This window comes from Poeciliopsis prolifica, unplaced genomic scaffold (genome assembly GCF_027474105.1).
Source record: "Poeciliopsis prolifica strain line A6 unplaced genomic scaffold, Auburn_PproV2 SCAFFOLD022, whole genome shotgun sequence".
NCBI classification, from domain to species: Eukaryota; Metazoa; Chordata; class Actinopteri; order Cyprinodontiformes; family Poeciliidae; genus Poeciliopsis; species Poeciliopsis prolifica.
In genome coordinates this window covers 3,604,702-3,624,325 of record NW_026562397.1, presented here as the reverse complement: position 1 = coordinate 3,624,325, position 19,624 = coordinate 3,604,702, and the positions used below count along the sequence as shown (strand labels likewise).

At 40.4% G+C, this 19,624-nt stretch overlaps 1 protein-coding gene across 8 annotated transcripts in view; it reads left to right on the top strand.

Annotated features, from left to right (window-relative positions):
- synrg (synergin, gamma) overlaps window positions 1-19,624 on the top strand; it is a 43,053-nt gene that overhangs the window by 9,447 nt on the left and 13,982 nt on the right. For 3 of the 8 annotated variants that reach the window (XM_055045335.1, XM_055045333.1, XM_055045336.1), the window contains 8 exons: window positions 1,855-1,932; window positions 2,977-3,173; window positions 4,276-4,548; window positions 6,055-6,212; window positions 7,252-7,376; window positions 8,353-8,415; window positions 9,961-10,860; window positions 18,683-19,228. In XM_055045335.1, the coding sequence (XP_054901310.1) occupies window positions 1,855-1,932; window positions 2,977-3,173; window positions 4,276-4,548; window positions 6,055-6,212; window positions 7,252-7,376; window positions 8,353-8,415; window positions 9,961-10,860; window positions 18,683-19,228 (2,340 nt within the window). Of the gene's footprint in view, window positions 1-138; window positions 409-1,851; window positions 1,933-2,976; window positions 3,174-4,275; window positions 4,549-6,054; window positions 6,213-7,251; window positions 7,377-8,352; window positions 8,416-9,960; window positions 10,861-18,682; window positions 19,229-19,624 lie in introns of all 8 variants that reach the window. The other 5 variants (XM_055045329.1, XM_055045331.1, XM_055045334.1 and 2 more) reach the window with 3 other exon arrangements.

Below are 19,624 nucleotides of genomic sequence, written 5' to 3'. Positions count from 1 at the left end.
TGTTAAATTATTTCACAGATGATTATGAAAATTATTATTTTTAATATGCAATATATGCACAATTTCATTAACCTCCTACAAAAAACCTGCACAGTCTGGACACTATTAAAGGAGCTTCTTCCTCATTCACCCCTCCAGGCCCCTCGTTGGAAGAGAAACTCTTCTCCTCCTGCGATCTAACCGCCGATAAATCCGCCCAAGTTAGCTTTAAGTCCAAGCAGAGTTTGGCTCAGATGGCTCCGAGAGCCAGGGTTTCGTCCCAGTTCTCGGCCAGCCCCAAGGCCAGGAACTGGGCCACCGCCGCCGAGGACTTGAGCTCCGTCTTCGTCACGGAGAAGACGCAGGAAGCCACGGCTTCTCCACCCGAGCCCCAGCTGCCGTCAGCTGCTCAGAGCGGTAGTGAGAGCGGTGAGAGACGCGCCCGTTTACTGGACTTTACTGCTTCTACTGCACCTTGCTTCGCTTCAGCGTTAATAAATACCTTAATTCTAACTGGTCATTGTTTCCAGTCTTTTTTGGTGATCAATCAGTTTGTATGAAATTCAAGGAGTAAGCAAATCAAGCTGACTGATTCTCTAGGACGGTGCACTTGGTCGTTGCTGATAGGAAAAAAAAATAAAATAAAATTTTTGCCAAAAATCTCAGAAATATTTTTAATTTATCTCAGAAATTTTCTAGAAAAAATGTGGACATTTCCAAGCTTGAAGTAAAAAAAATTGCAAGAAAACAAAAATTTTGAGACACATTTCAGAAATTTTCTTGAAAAAAACGGTGGAAATTTCTTAACTCTACAAGTTGAAAATTTGAGAGAAAAATATTTCGAGGTCGGTCTCAGAAATTTTCTAGAAAACATGTCAACGGTGGAAATATTTCACCTATAAGTTTCCTAAAGTCAAACGTTTTTGACTTTACGAGCGCTAGAAAATTTCCAAGATTGATCTCAAATGATCAGAATACTTATGAAGGCAACTTTTCAAAAGTTGAACAATTTTGACTTTGGATGTCCAGAAATTTCCAAGTTTACAAGAGGTCAAATACAAAATTTGAATAAAAATTTTTTTCCTGCAAATTGTCAACTTTTGCCGTTCAGAAAATGTCCACAATTTTTTCTAAAAGATTTCTGAGATTAATCTCAAAACTTCAGAGTTTTTTGGTGGAAATGTACTCTTTTTTTGATTTTCTATCTACGATGTCCGTCGTACCGTCCTGCTGTCTGTAGATCCTCCGCTACGTTTCTGCTGACTTTCCGCCTTTGTCAGAGGCTCTCTCTCTGCTCCTGGAAATGAACCGTGTCTGTTGGGGTCTCTGGGTGATTCCTGCTGACTAATAAACCGCCGTCCATCTCTCTTTCACCGTGGATTTGAATCCCAGACAACAACCTCTGGCTCTTGGCTACTGCCTCGGTTTTAACAGGGTTGCGCATGGATTAGTAGATTCCTCTTGGTAGTCCACCAACTCTCATTGTGCATGCTACTTTGCTATTTCTGGTTGGGATTTTTTCTGTTGTTGAGACAAATAAAATGCCAGATAATCTTTCTCTAAAGACTTCATCGTTACCAGAAAAAAGTAAGTTTTTCTTTTCTAGTCTTTCTTTGAAAAGACGTTTTCTGATCACAGTTGGTATTGAATTTGTCTTCTTTAACTTTTATTTTCTCATTGAAGATGGGATTTATGGCCTGATTCAGAGGAACGCTTGTGATTTATCTGCAGCGAGCCCGGCAGACATCAAGCTCTTTCTTTTTTTTTTTTCCTTTGTTGAGTTTAACGCCAGTGGGGCTCAGGTGTCGGAAGGCCCAGACGAAACGCTCGTCATAAAGACTAACTGAGTGTCTCCCGGTCTGCTTGTGACAGCAGGTGTTGCTGTGTATCCACAACAAGAGCACATTCAGTCCGTCCCGCCTGCCTGGATTTACAACGACAGCCTCGTCCCAGGTAAGAGATTCCGCTCAAGGACGGGATTAGTGTTTAAGTGTTGGATTATTTATTTTCTAATTTTGTCTCTTTTTTTGGATTTTTTTTTTTTACAAATATCTGGAAAGTGTGAAATGTATTCATATTCAATTCAATGCCCCCCAAAAGAGTACATTTATGCTGAAAAAAAGAAAAAAAAAATTCTGAAATTTTTTGATTAATCTCAGAGGTTTTCTAGAAATAATGTGAAACTTTCTGACGTCCAAAAGTCCAAATTTTGCAAGAAAAATATTAAAATAATTTTGAGGTTAACCTCTGAAATTTTCTAGAAAAAAAAAACTTGGACATTTCTGAGTTTCACAAGTCAAAGATTTGAGACTTTTGAAAATCAGAATTTCTATGTATTTTTTTAGAAAATTTGTGAGTTTTTTGTTGGAAATGTAGTTACTCCTCCTTTTGTTTCTCTCTTCAGTGGCCCTAACACACATACGTAATTCGATCCTCATTTACTTGTAATACTGGTAAATAAAATTTAGGGCAACCTCAGAACTTCAGAAATCACCTGATGAAAAAATCAGAAATAAAAAAATAAATAAATCACCCAATGGTTCCCCCTGTAAGCATCATGAAGGCTAAACAAAACTCCAAACAGGTTTGATAAGAACTTTACCGTCAGTTAATTTAATTAATCAAAATGGTAAATTAATTACACAGATTTTAACATGTTAAAAAATTCAATGAGATTTATCCCATTTCATTTTTCTCCATATTAAAGTACCAAGTCAGAATCTGTTTTCTCATATTTTTGTTGCGCACAAATGACATCCGCAACCAACCAGTCAGCAAGCTGCTTCTATCGGCCGACTGAGGGCTTCATTTTTGCTTCAAAAAAACGTTTGCAGTACGATTAAGATTTAAAATAATGCCATAAGCCAAACCTACCAAGGTGTGGAATTAGTCGGGTTTAAATTTTCTTTTAATGATGAAAACTAATTCTGTATTATTAAATGTAAAATGTGAAAGAAAGTCTAGTAAACATGAGTCTCTCGTTGTTCTTCCTGGCAGACATGTTTAAGAAGGTTTTGGACCTGACGATGACTCCGGCAGGGATAGACACGGCGAAGCTCTACCCCATACTGATGTCGTCGGGGCTTCCCCGGGAGGCGCTGGGGCAAATCTGGGCATCAGCCAACCGCACAACGCCCGGCATGCTGACCAAGGAGGAGCTCTACACCGTACTGGCACTAATCGGTGTGGCACAGGTAACAACGGCAGCAAACAAACACAAATAAAAAAAAAAAAGCTTCCAACATCTCCAGGAATAATTCTCAACACATTCCTCTATCAAACTTTAGTGAAACGTTGAAAAAATAATAATAAATAAATAAATTAAAAAAAACCAGCATTCTTAATAAGCTCCAGGCTCATGAAGCACGGCGAGCCCGACGTCTCCTGCCGTCATATGAGTTCAGCGGGAGACTTCTTATCAGCCCCAGCCTGTCGCGTAATGTGCTTCCCCCTCGGCGCTGCAAATCTACAGGCAGCTCACGAAACGCGGCGTGCCAGGGCTTCCATCCCTGGAATAATAAAACACCGTCGGTGATGTAAATCTCCCCCTGCCTTAAAAAAAATATACAAACCCAAACAAGGTGCGTTCTGCCACAGCACATCGGCTCTGAAACAGAGGAAAGCAACAGTTTACTGCTAGAGGGCCCCACAAGTCTCATAGTCTGTTAAAGACGCTTTCTCACCACTTTAATCAGGAAATGTACATTAAAATTGTGTAAAATTGACTCTCTTTACATCATGTTCTAATGTTATTGCCTCATCAAAAACATACATGAAATGTTGCTTTGATTCTTTCATCCATATTTGAGACATCCTTTAATCTCCATGGCAACCATTGAGCTTTGCAAAAACGTTTGGGTGGACCTGGCGCTGCCTTTCAGATGAAACTCCTCCTCATAGCTGCAGTTTTCAAGCTTCCCCTCCCTCCCGATTCATCCAGTCGGGAGGAAGAGGCAAATTGGGAGGCGCTGGGGCAAATTTGGGCATCAGCCGACCGTACAACTTCAGACCAGCCAGCAGAAATGACCAAGCACCTGGTAGAATCGAGTTAAATTACTGAGTCTAGTTTCTTTTATGTCATATTTGATGTACATAGATATTTTTTTTTTTACATAGATATATTTTTTTTACTAAATGTAGCATATTTACTTGATTATGCTATCTAATGTCTCTGTGTGCCTGGAAAACACAGTATACTGCTCCTTTAAATAAGTAGTCATTCATTTATCCCATTTTTTGGACCTAATACAGTATTTTTAACTTGAATTTAGTGAAAACTGTCTTTTTACACTCCAGACTGGCCTCCCAGTGTTGAACGTGGAAATACTGAGTCAGTTTCCGTCCCCGCCCGTGCCCAACCTGCCGGCCCTGGCCATGGCCCTGGCCCCCGTCATTCCTCCGCACCAGCAGCCCATGATGACCCAGCCGCCCGTCTCCATGTCCATGGCAACACCAGCAGCGCCGGTACCGGTACCAGTACCAGTCATGGCTATGGCACCCACCGTGCATGCTCCACCGCCCACGAACGCAGGTTTAATCGCCGCTTTCCCACCCGCACCAGCAGCACAGGTACAGACCCCGGTTAAAGTGTCACATTATAGACACAAATTTTTATGTAATTTTATGACATCATGTTGGAGCCAAACGAAGTAGAGCTTCAATGTGAAATGGCAGAAAAATTAGTGTTTATGTAAAAGCTAGTGCTGCACATCACCTTTCATTAAGAAGGTGGTGGCAGCATCATGCTGTGGGGAGCAGGTCAGAGTTGATCAGATACATTGGGGTGTCCTGGAAGAGAACCTGCTAGAAATGAGACTGGAGCAAAGGTTCAAACACACAACCAGTTAAAATAACGGGTTAGGATCAAAGCACATTGATGGGTAAAAGTGGCCCAGTCAAAGTCCAGACCAAAATCTAATTGAGAATTGATTCCAAAATGTGAAAATATATCTTTTCTAAAGGTGCACCAATAAATCCTCTCCAATTTTCTTACTTTTAAGAGGTCAGCGATCTGCAGATACTTACATATGAAGCTGATCTTATCCACCGATCTTATCAACTTCCACCTAAAAGGTCTGGAAATCAGCAGCCAGGGTTTCCATCACATAACCTGCTAAGCCAGCATAGGGGCACTATAGGGCACCTATGCTTTTGAGTTAAAGAAAATGTTTAAGTATTACTAGATAATTATGTGTTGTTTCATTAAAAATACCTAAATCCCAACTACTGTATTTTTCGGACTATAAGCCGCTACTTTTTTCCCATGCTTTGAACCATGCGGCTCTTTAGCAGCAAGTGAAATGCTGATTTTCATTTAGAACAAGCAGATGTTAGCAGCAGGCATGACGAAGAAATTTCTTCAAACTCATACACCCTCGTCATGGAAACAATGATGCAGCTTTTAAGTTAAAGGCTATCGATCTGGTAGTACAGGAGGGAAATTGAGCTGCTGCACGTAAGCTTGGCATGAACGGATCCCTGTTTTGGCATTGGAGACATAGGGATGCATCCTTAGTAGCAGATTTGCTTTCAAAAGTTGAGCAAGACTTGTGAAAAACCGAGAGCGACGGCGATACCAGCGGTTTATATGTTTTTTTTTTTTTTATACTTTGTAGATGCGACTACAATGTGCGCTCTATAGTCCGGAAAATATGGTATAAAGTCTTTAAAAAGTCAAACAATAAAAATAGTAAAATCAGTAAATTGGGGTGCAAGTAGAGCCTGGTGGCCCGCCAGGCTTAGAAGATACTGTGGGAAACCATGAGCAACTGTTCACTTTGCAGCTATATTTTCTGATTTTTCAGACAAAAAAAAAGGAAATCAGGCAGAATCGGATTTGGAAAGTCAGACTTTTTAAAGATTGTGATTGACCAGAAAACTGCAATCGGTGCAATCCATATTCTGTAACTGCAGAAACAGGTGGTTCTTCACTCATTTGGGTTGAATATAAATGCACACCGCATTTATTTTTATGGGTAAAAATTTATTAAGCCATGTCTCAATTACCTTCCACTTTACAAATATGCACTTTTTTATGCTGGTTTGCTATAAAATCCTCCGCATGTGTTCTTGTAGGGTAGCAAAGCCGACGACGATGACTTCCAGGACTTCCAGGACTTCCAGGGCGCTCCGAAGGCCGGAGCCGGAGACCAGGGCTTCGCTGATTTCCAGGGTGAATCTGGAGGAAGTTTTCCCACCGCTGCTCCTGCTGCCACACACCAACATCCAAACAGGTGAGGATGAGACTCCACCAAGAAAATATTTTCCATGAGTTGAACTGTTCCAGTTTTAAAAAAGTCACATGAATAATGCGGAGTTTTCTTCTCTATAATACCGATATGCTTCATAGTTGGCGTTCCTTCTGCAGTCAGACCACCTCTGAAGAAGAGCTGTGATTATATGCAGAGACAAGTGTCAAACATTCAGCTGCCGTTGGTTATTTATAGCCCAGTTATTTAGCATAATAATTGCGCCGCTCATTGTCTGTCTTACACCGCCTTAATGTCTTGTAATAACCTCCTCTGAATAGCAATGAGCTCGGGTCATGTCTTAATGAATTGATTTCAGTGGACAGTAGAGCCTCATTTCTCTATATTACTTTCTAGGCTCCTTTCCCACAGACTGCTCTTTCAGTGAGACGGATCTGCAAGGCAATTATCTACACAGAGATAAAGAGAGTCGCAGGAAAGAGAAAACATCTAAGTCAAAGGAGTCTTTATAGTTCTAGATTTTTAGGCTTTGAAAGAAATCCTCGCAGTTAGCGATAGCTGTTCAGATAAATCATATGTGAGACTCGAACCGGTAGCCATAACTACACTTACATCCTTAATATGGGAAATAATTTACCAATAGTCTAGTTAGTTATTTTAAATTAATTTTTTGGGGGGGTTAGTTGGGATTTAATTATTAATTAATGATGATTAAATTTCCTTTAGGCATTAATAAAGTATTTTTGAATTGAAAAGAAATTTGAACATTTGTAGCTGGTAAGGCTTGGATAAGAACATGACAGTGAAGCAAATCATGGCGGCTATTTTTTTATTGACTCATGATATATCGGCACTGACATCAGTATCAACTTATATCAGTCAATTTTCTACCACATCAGTAAAATTGCCTTGGAAGGGTTGTAAATCTTTTTAACTTCCGATACAGTATTTCTTTTGCAGCCTTTTTTAAAAATCTCTTTACCCTAACCAAAAAAAAAGATGCAGTTTTGTTGTTGGTGTTCACACTTCATGGTATCTGAACGAAACTTGTGCATTCCTGCAGCACGGCCGCCATGCTGACTCCGGTGTCTGGCTCGTCCTCTTCCTCCGGCACGTCCTCCGATAAGTACGCCGTGTTCAAGCAGCTGTCTGTGGATCAGCCCGCAGAGCCCGCTGTCCCCGTCTCAGGTAGCGCAACATGTTGGCTCTGATGTTTACAGCACCGTCTGTCCTCTGACATATTACCGACAGCCACGTAGAAAAACAAAGACCATTCATGCTTAGAAAATATTGTCCTGAAGTTAAATATGGCAGTCATTTTGTTTAAGTATTTTTATATTTTAAATAGGAGTGAGTATGAATCTAGGCCTTTTGCAATGACCAATTAATCAGTTAGTCGCATAATGAATGAATGAGTGAGATAATTATTTTCTGATTATTTTTTTAAAGGCATATATGCATGTGTTTTTTTTATCTCCATTTTATTTAATGTTTTTGTTTTTTATGTTTTATTGGAATATTTATAGTATCTTCCGGTTTCAGTGTTTTTTAACACAGTTAAAGTATATTAGTCTTTAAGAGGTCAAAATTGCATGGTTTTCCCATTATCAACATATTACCTGAAAATGGTCTCAAAATAGCAATATTATCATTCATTGCAATAAATACTGAAACAATTTATTGACCAGCAAAATTTGTTACTGTGACAGGACTACATTCATTGCATTATTATTTATTGTGAAAAAATTCTCACATTAAAAGAAATTTGATTTCTTGTCATCAATTTTAGTTACTGGTGGTAAATTTGAAAAAAAAAACACAGTCATATGTTCATGCAGTTTAAATGGTTTGTGTTATTAGACGGCAGTGTCCATCGATGGACACTGCTTACCTTACTGACCTATTTCAAACTCCAGCACGTTCCAAAACAATTCAAGCCGAAAGCAGAGCAGCTTTGTTGAGTTCCATTCACCCTTTCTGTTATTCATTTGTCATAAAATATTTCTTGTTTTTAAACACCTCAGTGATGCAGAAAATGGCTCACGTTGGGTATTTTTCCTTCAGTAACAACGTCCACACTGAAGAGTGTGGTCAGTGCCCCCTCATAGAGCTCAGAAGGAATCGCTCATCTGGTTTTGACTTGTTTTTCTGTTTCATTGTTTAGATGCTGGGGACAAATACAGTGTATTCAGACAGCTAGAGCAACCTACTGACAAGAAAACAGTCGGTAAGAAACTCATCTTCTCTTTGTTTCAAGTTTAATTTCTGTTTTTCCTGCTGTTTGAAGAGGACTTGTTTCACATCTTCCATGAGAAAAAAAACATATCCAGACATAAAAATGGGTGAGGGGTTTGGGGTCGGAGCCAGATCATTTCTAGTTAAACATGTAGTTGCAAAGTGGAAAAAGCCGCCATGACGGCATTGTTCCGTGTTCACGCTGTCCCATGTTGATCCCAGTGTGTTTCCCACCCGTGCTTCATTAGAACAGCTTCTGATGGGGGCTCCTCTTACGACTCCAGTAAGTCATGCTTTGCTGTGACCTTTCTTTGGCATTGCCGGGCTCCGTCTTCTCTAATGAGCCCATTAGTTTTCCCTCTTCCACCATGCAGCTGCCACGTGAACAGATTCTCTCTTTCAGTCCCTGCATATATTACTACGACAGTGTCGAGACGTGTTGAAACTTAATGCAATCTGAGTTTTGGTTTGTGCTACAATCAACATCTTGTATGATTTTTTTTGCAATACAAATGAGACATTTTTATGTTTAGTTTTTTTTTTTTTTATCAGTGCAGAAAATGCTCATCTTGACTATTATTTCCTGTTCATTTGGAAAAAAGTAAAGATTGTAAGTTTTGCAATTTGAATTTCCTGGTGGCATGATCATGTGGATGTAGGATGTTTGTCTAAATTTTACATACACTCATCACTGGGCATCAGAGTTGCATTAATGTGAGGTTTCCAATGGGGCTGGACGATATGACTGAAAAACTATCACGATATAAGCATTTTATATCAATCAATATCAATGATTACTGATTAGTTTTTTGGTTAAATATCTTGGTGTCTGCCCCTGTTTTATCCAGTTTTCTCTCCACGTCTTTGTCTTTTATTTTTCAGCGGTTATGAGACACAGTGTGCAAATCTGAATCTGCTGCTACACAATTTACTTAACAGGTTGTTGCTAGGTAACCAAAGAGTCAACCTACAGCCAGCTTTAAGGTTTCGCCACCGTGTCTCCTAACTGCTTAAGAAAAATAAAAACAAAGAAAATGAATACAACAGCTCAAGAGGATAAAAGAGGAACAGTCATACCCCCATTTTGGCAATATTTCAATATTCAGTGGAGCTAAATTTGAGTCTATTATTTTTATTCTGTAGAGATTAGAGTAAATGCATTTCTTTGGATTGTGCTACCAACTCTTGTTTATCAAACTGGTTTGTTGTAAACAGCATTCCAGCTTGGACAAAAAATAGTACAGATGTATTATTGAAAGCCCCAAAATGAATGACATTTATGCTGATCTTGAGTGGATGTAAACTTGTGACTGGTTGAGCGTTGTTTGTGCGGTGATGTGTGCTGTTTCTTTGGACATGTTGCCCATGGTTCATCACGAGAACTGGAAGTTTACCATTCTCAGTGGACCGTAGGCGTGCTGCAGCTAATCCACTCTTCCTCTCTTACAGGACTTTAAATTGAATTGTTGGCTGTTACAGTGAGGATTATGTTTTTTCTTTTTTGTTGCTGATCTTTCCCTCCGTTCTCTTTTTCAAGGGGAAGGATTCGCAGACTTCAAGTCTGTCAATGCCGACGACAGCTTCACAGACTTTAAAACCGCCGACAGCGTCTCTCCACTAGACCCTTCAGATCAAGCCAAGATCTTTCAGCCCGCTTTCCCCTCTGCTTTTCCCAACTCTCAGACTTCACAGCAGCAGCCAGCAGTGTCTCTCTCCCAGGCCAAAAATCCTCTCAACATGGCTGACCTGGACCTTTTCTCCTCCATTCCTGCACCCACCGAAAAACCCCCCGGCACTTTTCCACCTATATCATTAGGCCTTCTCCCCGGTGGAGCCAAACCTCCCTCGGATGATTTTGGCGACTTTGCCCTCTTCGGCTCCTCCTCTGAATCCGCCCCGAACGCGGCGGTGGCAGCAGGAGGGGTGGCGGCGGCCACTCAGGATGACTTTGCAGACTTCATGGCGTTCGGAAGTTCTGGCGGCGAGCCAAGAGGCGAGGGCGGTGCGGCAAAGAAGCCTCAGCAGGGCTTGGACAAATACGACGTGTTGAAGCAGCTGTCTCTGGAGGGGGCCGTCTCCTACAACGACGCCAAAGAGAGCGGTGTAGGCGGCGGCTCCTTCTCCTCCCTCAGGAGCGACACGGACGACTTCGCCGACTTCCAGTCGTCGAAGTTCTGCACGGCGCTCGGTGCCTCTGAGAAGACTCTGGTGGACAAGGTGGCCGCCTTCAAGCATGGCAAGGAGGACTCGGCGTCCGTCAAGTCGTTGGACCTGCCATCCATCGGCGGCAGCAGCGCAGGGAAGGACGACTCGGAGGACGCGCTGTCTGTGCAGCTGGACATGAAGCTGTCGGACATGGGCGGAGACCTGAAGCACGTGATGTCAGACAGCTCCCTGGATCTGCCGGGCCTCTCGGCCCACCAGCCCCCCGCCACAGGTGAGGAACTAGTGCGTTTGCTCTGGTGAGGCTCCGCCCAGCCGCACCGCCGTGTTGTTTCAGAGGCCAGCCGGTATCTCCGCTCTCACTGGAGCCACTTACAAAAAACGCAATCACCAACCATGCGCTCAAAGAGCAACTAAATGAGGTCTGTGTCGAAGAGAATAAACTCAGATGCTCCTGCATACGGCAGCCCTGAAGCACAAAACACATCGACAAGTCACTAAACACAGACACGTATTTGAAAACACAACATATTCAAAAACACAACGAGGTTAACAAAGCACAACTACAAATTAAGTAAACAGGAGAGGGAACCTGGAGACTGCTTAGACGGCGCCGCTTTAGAACCAGAAGTGATTCTGGCATTGACGTTTATGCCAGTGCCGCGTCATTCTATAATAACTCTAGTATCACTGCAATATGAATGATACCAGTGATTATGGCTGGATGAAGTGGCTGATAAATGTATAATGATAAAAGTTTTTTATATCAGTCTATCCATAATTGTTAATATTGATCATTATTTATTAGTTGTGTTTTTTTTTAAATGCTTTCAAGCTGGTGGCGTAACCTTTACTGGTTTATCGACAGTTTTTAGTCAATGCTGTTGTTTATTTTTAAGCAGTTAGGAAACTACTTAAAAACTTGTTGCACAAGTTACTCAACTGGCCAGGTGAGCAAAGAGTGAGTCACTCGATGCTACCAACCTACCAATTCTGGTCCTAATGTAAAATGGCGTTTTCCAATCAGCGATGTCTCCCACTGGGACCTGCCTCTTTCGTTTAGGTTTTTTTTTGTGGTTGTGCTGTTGTGCTTTTGAATTTGTTGTCACGTATTTAAACTTGCAGTCGTGTTTAGTGATCTGTTGAAGCAGTTTGCACTTACTGGCCCCCGTACCTAGAACATATCAGATTAGATGCATCATTTCCTCCATTTGACATTTCATCATACATCTTTCTTTATTTATTCTCTATTTATTTATTTCATTTATTTATACCTCTCCTATTTTCACGTCTGCGTTCTTCCTTCTCCTTTGCCCCGTATAATCCGGTATAAAAGCCCCCGCCTCCCCCTCATACCTTATTTAATTTAAACTGACGAGTTCCTGGGTTCTGATGCGTTCGCAGCCGCAGCTCGTAGTCGAGGTCCCCGGTCACAGCCTGCCCGACTCCGATAAGCTTCCTGTTGTGTCCCCACCGAGGCGGCAGCACACTCTCGGCGTGCCATTCGTGCGTTGCTGTCGTGTCGAGCGGCGGCGACAGGCGGTCCGGTTGAATACAGATGAGTACAGGAGACGGTGGGGGCGATCATCTGAATAATTCAGCTCACAGGCTTTTCTTTTATTTTCTTTTCTTTTCTGCACAATAGACTGGAAAAAAAATCCCAAAGGCGTTTCCTGAAGGGTATCGTTTTCTCAGCTGCCGTGTGCCGATGGCGTCCGAGAAAATCTAGTTTGGATTAAGTGGAGACAGAAAATCTCCCCCCGTTAATAGGAGATTTTGCATGCAGCAACTGGGAGAGAATCTATTTTGTTAAAGCGACATTATTGCTGGATGCAATATAAACTTCAGATTTGAGTGCTTGAATGTGAGTGCATGCGGTTCTCTATTTATGTCTGATCAAATAGTGTATTACTCTGCAGTATTTTTTTATTTATTTATTTATTTATTTTTTGATGATCCTCTGGCTTTGAGGTGTTTTTCAGTCCCTACCTCGTGTCGACAAAGGCAAAGTCCAATTCCACCCCAGTGCTTGTTGTTGTGGTTCATGTATTAAATGGAAATCAGCCCAGTTTCCTTAATATTCAGGTCAGGCTACAGGTCAGCACTTCCTGTTCTTCATCCCTCCCGCCCAAGCTTATCATTTATTCATCCAGGGTCTCACTTTCACGTCATAGCTCATGTTTCATCGCGTCTCACCCGATTCAGCTGGGTAATCTGAGATTTTAAGTAATTGTGGTTGGATTAATACTCCACAGTACTCTGCTCAGTTTTATCCGACAGTCATGGAGTTAAGTCACAAATTTATTGCACATATATATATTTTCTTTACGTTTGAAACAACCCCAAGCTTCACTGGATTTAAACGTTTATTATTTGGTAGACATAGACAAAGCACCACATAATTGGGAGGTGGAAGGAAAATATTGCATGTTGTTTTTCGTTTTTTACTTCTGAAAGTCAGAAAAGTGTTTTACATTAGACGTGCTCTAATTGCAGTTTTCTGTCGATCTGATTTTGGCCGATACAGATTATTATTATTTATTTTTATTTTTTTTCCATTTGAAAAGTCGCCAAAAACAGTTGGAGTAACTGTTGTTAACCTTCATCACTGTAGAGAGAAAGACTTACACATTTTTGTGGAGATGAATAATCTTAACCAAGCATCTGCCAATTACCAATCTCCCAAAATTGAGGAAATCAAGTTTAGTTTATTGGCATACCCCTTGTTTTACCCATTGTTGCAGTGCAGGTTCAGGTCTTTTAGTGTTGGTTCAGCACCTCTTGGTTTTGCTGATTCTTCTTTGTAAAATAGTTGAAGTTCTGTCATTTTGGCTGGGAAATGTTTGAATATGAATCTCGAAACGCTGCTGTAGGTTCTCTGTTGGATTCAGATTCATATACAACAAAAGGAATTCTGGCTGGATTAACTCATAAAGATGTTTTGATCTAAACCACAGTTGGTCAACTCCAAACTCAAAAGCGAGTTTGGAGTGTCCTGCTGCAGCAATGTCTGATCTAAAGGAAACTATTCCCACAGCATAACCCCTCAACCACCATGCTTCATGTGCTGTTCAGGCTTAGTTTTTCGTCACGCTTTGTGTTTGGCACACAGATTTAACCCTCATCTGACCACAGCAACTTCTTTTTCCATCAAAATTAAATATTTCCTTCCACTAAACAATTATGTGCCGATCCGGCACGTAAAATCCCAATAAACACCATGACGTTTGTGGTTGTACTGTGACAAAATGTGGAATAGTTCAAGAGTTGCAAATACATTTGCACAGCAAATCATTTCATCCAGGATGTTTCACTGGAGAAAAAAAAACAAAAAATAAAGAGAAATGTAAACATGCTCTAACATATCCCTTAAAGGTCATCTCAGCTAACTTAAACAAGCTCAAATATTGCAAAAAAGAAAAAAACTGGTCCATGGAAACATCGATACATTCCTAAGAAACAAAATTCTGTAAAATCTTCTTTCTCTACTGTTCTTGGAGAGCAACTAAGCTGTTGTTAAATGTAGCAGGCCGAGCTGTTTGAGCCCCTCTCTATACGCTTTGCACTGTGTTTTAGCAACTGTTTGTATTCTTAAAGAGACAGTATTTCTTTTGTGAGTTACGAAATAGACTCAGATCCTTATTTTATTCTCTTTTCTTTTTCCGTCCCTTTTTGTTTTACTACGATGAACGCCGCATGGATTTCTCAGCCGTGGCTCTGCGGTTCTGGCTCTCTGAGAAAGTAGTGAAGTTAGCATTAACCTTCCTGCCTTGCTTTTTTGCTGCAGTGTGCCTGCTTTTTTCAATTTGTGAAATTGACAAGAACATAAAAGATGGTGAGCATTTTATGCATAAAAAAGGCAACAACAACAACAACAACAAAAAAAAACGTATTGCAAGCTGTTTTTATCCAAGAATAAATGTATACATAAAGATTTTAGTAGTGTATTTTTATTACAGGAATACAAACTTGTCTTATTTTGAGGCTAGAGAGAGACTCCTTGGTCTTGCTGTGATGCAAACTGTTAATGTTCAATGTATCCTCCAGTATTTAATGATGAATTTCAGTGTTTTCAAACCCAAGAGGGTCATTTCTGACAAACAATCACTGTAGCAAGAGAAAAAAGGATACTGTCTCTTTAAATCTGTCAGATTGGATGTATTTAAGGCCCTTTCTGGGAGGTCAGGTGTAAGATGGCCCGCTTTATTTTCTGTAACCCTTTGAGTGCTTTAACTTCCTCTCATTTCCGTCAGATTAAGGCAGATGTGAACTTATTCTCCTTTTTGCTTTTACTATCTCGGCTCACATTTGACCAAATGTAAAAATCTTGCTGCTTTTCTTTTCGCTCTCTAAATTTCACTTGTTCTGCCCGTGTTTCTTTTTTTTCCCACTTCAGGGCCTCAAAGGGTTACTTCCTCCTTGCCTTGTTCTTTGGGTTATCTTCTCAACCAGGCTTTCCAAATGTTCTGTACTCAAATCCTTTTTTCCAAAACCACTTGTTGCTTAACTAATAGTCAAGAGTTTGTCAACTCCCTAAAAACTGCTGATTCTAGTCTGTGACTGTGCCTTCTCTTTCTGGTTTCTGTCTCTTTACCTCCGGATTTTTGTTTGTCCGTTTTCACCTTCTTGTTTGTTCTTTTTCTGCCTCCACTCCTGACTCTGCATGCTTCTTGTAATCAAAAATGACTGAGTTTTAATTTTTACAAGTGTTAGTTTCACAAAAACCTCTTGTAACAGTAGGCTTCTTTCACACAGTACTTTGTGACCTTTTCTCTCTTTCTCTACTGATGTTGTCGTAATAAACTTTGCTGTTGGTATTGCTCAAATGCGTACCGTCTTATTTTTTCCGCCTTCTTTCCTTCTTTGAGAGGAGCAACCGGGGTTGGTTACAAATAATTAGCCTCCTTGTCAATTTCACAAATTGCTTGGCACATTTCTGGCCCTGTCATACAAAAATAGCAAGGGTTCAACAAGGTGGAAGTAAGTGTTTGTTCAAATGAAAGGAAAAAGCATGCTGTGCGGGCGTCAGATAATATTAGTTTTAAAGGAACGCAGGAGAAACAGACGATGTTTTTATTTATGCCCTTTAAATAGAAATCCTTCTGGTGGAAGAAAACTAATGTTAGTTTATTGTAGTATCCCTGCATAGCTGATATACATAGACAACAAAAGGAGATTTTGTTTAACAACAGGAAAAATAAGCAATTAACACAATGTCTTCCTCAATAAATGGGATTTTAACATGCAAAAATAATGCAACTGATAAGTCTATAAATCATAACGGAGAAAAGAAGCAAGGTAAAGAAAGCCAAGAAACCAGCTGAAATCTGTCAGTATTTAGAAAGCAGTCTCGCCCTCTGTGTAAATTAATATTGACTGTTTTATACTTCACTGGTGACCTAATCTAAAGGTTTTTCAGAAGAAGCGTGTCATGATGGGCAAAAGATAAAAACTCTTTGACAACCATCTAAACCTTAGTAGCTGCATTTCCATTAATCATAAAATTGCATAAATTCTTATGAAAATAACTTTTTTTGCTCAAAAAATTTTTTGTGCATGCCATGGTTTGTCAGCCGTATCAGAATTTTTTTCCGCATCTCACGAGTCAAATGATCAACAGCTGGATGCTACTACTGCCAAAAACGCAGAAGAAGACAACAGGAAGCAGTAGGAGGACGATGGCTTGTTTTTGTTGTTTTCCGGACAATGTGAAGCTGGCTCCAGCAGAGCTCTCACAGCCTCACACAGTTCATAAAAAGTTGTCATTCAAACGTATTGAATCCATAGCTTCTCTGTAAAATCACCGACTCCAATTTCCCCAAAACATTGCACACATAGCAATGTTGGCGCCTGAAAAACACAGCGGTAACTATTTTTGAAGGCTGATTGATGATGAACGCTAGCGTGATTTTAATTTCATTTCTTATATAATGGGAACATTGCTATGGCAAAATATATATATATTTTTTTCACATCAAAGATTTGCTCACATTTGTAACAGAAACACAGCCTGTGTTAGAAATGCTAATTGCATTGGTTTCAAACATCTTGGTCTTCCAGTGAAAACCATTTAAGTGATAATATCCAACAGAATTTTCATTAGCCATGACCGTGAGCTCTTCGCTTCCTTTGCTAGTAATCAAAAACAATTAGCACAAAGTTTACCAAGAACCAAGGACTACTAGCAAAGAGCTTCAGAAAGTCTTGGAATAAATGTTTTAATATATACATATATATATATCGCAAATGTTCACTCAACTGAAGTGGCCATGGCGTACTGCATAGAACTCCTCTGCTGAAGAAAAATCATGCTAAAGCTCATTTAATCTTTACCACTAATACCATATGAGAATTTCCTGGTAAGATGAGACCAAAATAGAACTATTCAGAAGCCACACCACTTTCGAGGTCGAAATGCTCCTACATGTTAAAAACACAATGTAAACAGAGAAATGCTGAGGTGAGATTTCTAGAACAGAGGCCGTGTTGTATTACTACCAAGAGAAAATTAAATGGGGAAAAAAAACAACAACATTGGATGAATATGGTGCAAGCTACATATACTGTCATCCTGGAAATGATGGATAAAAAGCCAAACAGAGGCTCGTTTCTGTTTGCCACTGGTTTGTGGGCTTCATGAGGGCCTGCGCATATTTTGCCATCACACATAGTAAGTGCTGCAGTAAGCAAGGTAGAACAGAAAACCTCGCAGTTAGAAAGTGCAGGAAGGAGTCGAGTCTTAGGGTCAACAAGTCTCCTTGACGGCCATTAGATGTTATCTACATGGTAACGAGTAATGCCCTTTTCTGCGACCGTGACAAAGAAACACAGCGTTAACTAGGGCTTTACCTGGAATGAGAAGTTTTCCTTTTTTATTTTTGAGCATAAGTACGTGGTAAAGCAAAATTTTATATTTTTATTCAGCCTTACCAGGAGTGGCAATAAATGTGGTTGTTGCTGTTCAATTCAGGCATTTAAATGATCAAAATAACATATTGTGTTAAGAATAATCCACTGTGTGGGAGGGAGGATGTCTTTTCCAAATGAAGTGTTATGTGCTGAAATCTAAATTATGCCATTGCCGTATTGAGAGTGCCAAATGTTTTAGGATTTTATTGTTGCACTCTCAGCTGAAAAGATGTTAAAGCGAAATGTCGACAGTTTGATTTTGATTTTCACAGTTTGTCTTCTCATGCGGATCTTCACATTTAAAGGGAAACTGTTGGATCTAATTTTTCCCTCACTTTTGCTCGGTTTTCAACACCCAAAGAGTAGGGGAGGTTTGTTGACAAGCAATGTGGTCTGACCAATTCCCAGGGTAAAACTGAATCAAAATGGAAAGATTCTGCGTTTGAGATTAAAGATGGTAAGTAGCATACAGCTGCTGCTGATCAAATGCAATTGATCACCTCATCAATTGTGTGACAGCTTTGACAGTTTGCTACGATGGAGCATTGAGGTATGTGTCAACACTATGACAGGAGGGAAAGACATGAATCCAACGTCACTTCATTCACCTCTAAGGTGTGGTTTTTATATTTGGGTAGGTGTGAACGTACAATCAATCTCTGATCTGTTTAGCCAGAGCAAACTATTGGATCTTTATTTAATAAAAAAATATTGTTGACAGAGTGAAATCTGTCAACAGATTCCGAACACTTGAGATTTTATTGAAAAAAAAAAAATTCTATGATGTAGTAAAACTAAAGAAACATATTTGAAAAGGCGTCTACTTTCTTTTTACCATGACTGTATGCACCACATTGGTAATTTAGCAAAACGTAGAATACAAAAAGAGATTAAGACCACTAATTTTAGCATCTGCTCACCTCAACAGAAAATGTTTTGCAAACTGTTCAGCAGTATGGTCTCTCTGATCTCCAAGACATAAAAGGGATGGTGAACAGAATGACAGCTGGCTCGCAATGGAGACAGTTATACATTCATTTTAATAATTAATGACAATCGTATCCATGATCAGTGTATGTATACTTCCTAAATTCTGACTGTATGAATAATGCAACAGCTTGTTTTTCACCCTTGTATCTTTGTGCTATCCCCACGAACCACCCAGTATGTCTGTGTTGTCGTTATAGAAAGAGACGACATGAAGTTTGACCCGTTTGGGACGTCGGCCCTCAGCACACTGTCCAACTACGACTGGTCAGATCGAGATGAAAGTCTGCCCAGCGATCTGAGAAAGCCCCAGGGCATGGAAGGTGCTTCTCTATCATCTTTAGTACCGTCACAGAGGACCGAACTCAGCTTTGGCAGCTCTGAAAACATGTCCAACGACTCCCCGGCAAAGGTCATGACCTCTGTAGCCTCAGAGAATGGATCTTTGGGAGGCGACAAGTTCGAGGCCTTCGCCGACTTCGGTTCCTCGGACCAGCCCGGCGACGACGATGATTTTGGAGATTTTGCCAGTACTGTTTCTGAAAAGTCGGACTCGCCCGCTGTCACTACGGAGGCGGGTTCGGATGGAAACCTTGGCGAGTTTCCGGACGAATTTGGCACATTCCAAGGGGACAAGCCCAAATTTGACAAGTTTGACTTCCTGAAAGCCAGCGCTCAAACCAAAGTCAAATCCAGCGAGGAGATGATCAAGAGTGAGCTCGCAACCTTTGACCTGTCTGTTCAAGGTGAGTCTTCATGACCATCCAACCACATCTCTACATATGTAATGAAAACATGTTGGTACGGTTTACGTACACCAAATAAAACCATGTTTCTTCTCACTGTCTAACGTTAAATGTGACTAAAACCTCTCTTGTTTTAGGTTAGATTTACCAAGTCATTTCTATTTGCTAAATGCCACAACAATGAGAATACGTCCAGAGATTTGTTACATAATTTTGTTATTATATATTGAATGTAAACAATAGACCATGTGTTCTTTTTTAAATCTGTCTCAAATCATGATGAAACTCTACAGTGCCTCCTGGAGGGAATGAGAGATTTTTTTTCCCCCTTCGCATTACTTTACAAAACTATTGAATTCTCTCACAATAAATTTGCAGATACACCCCGCTTTTGGA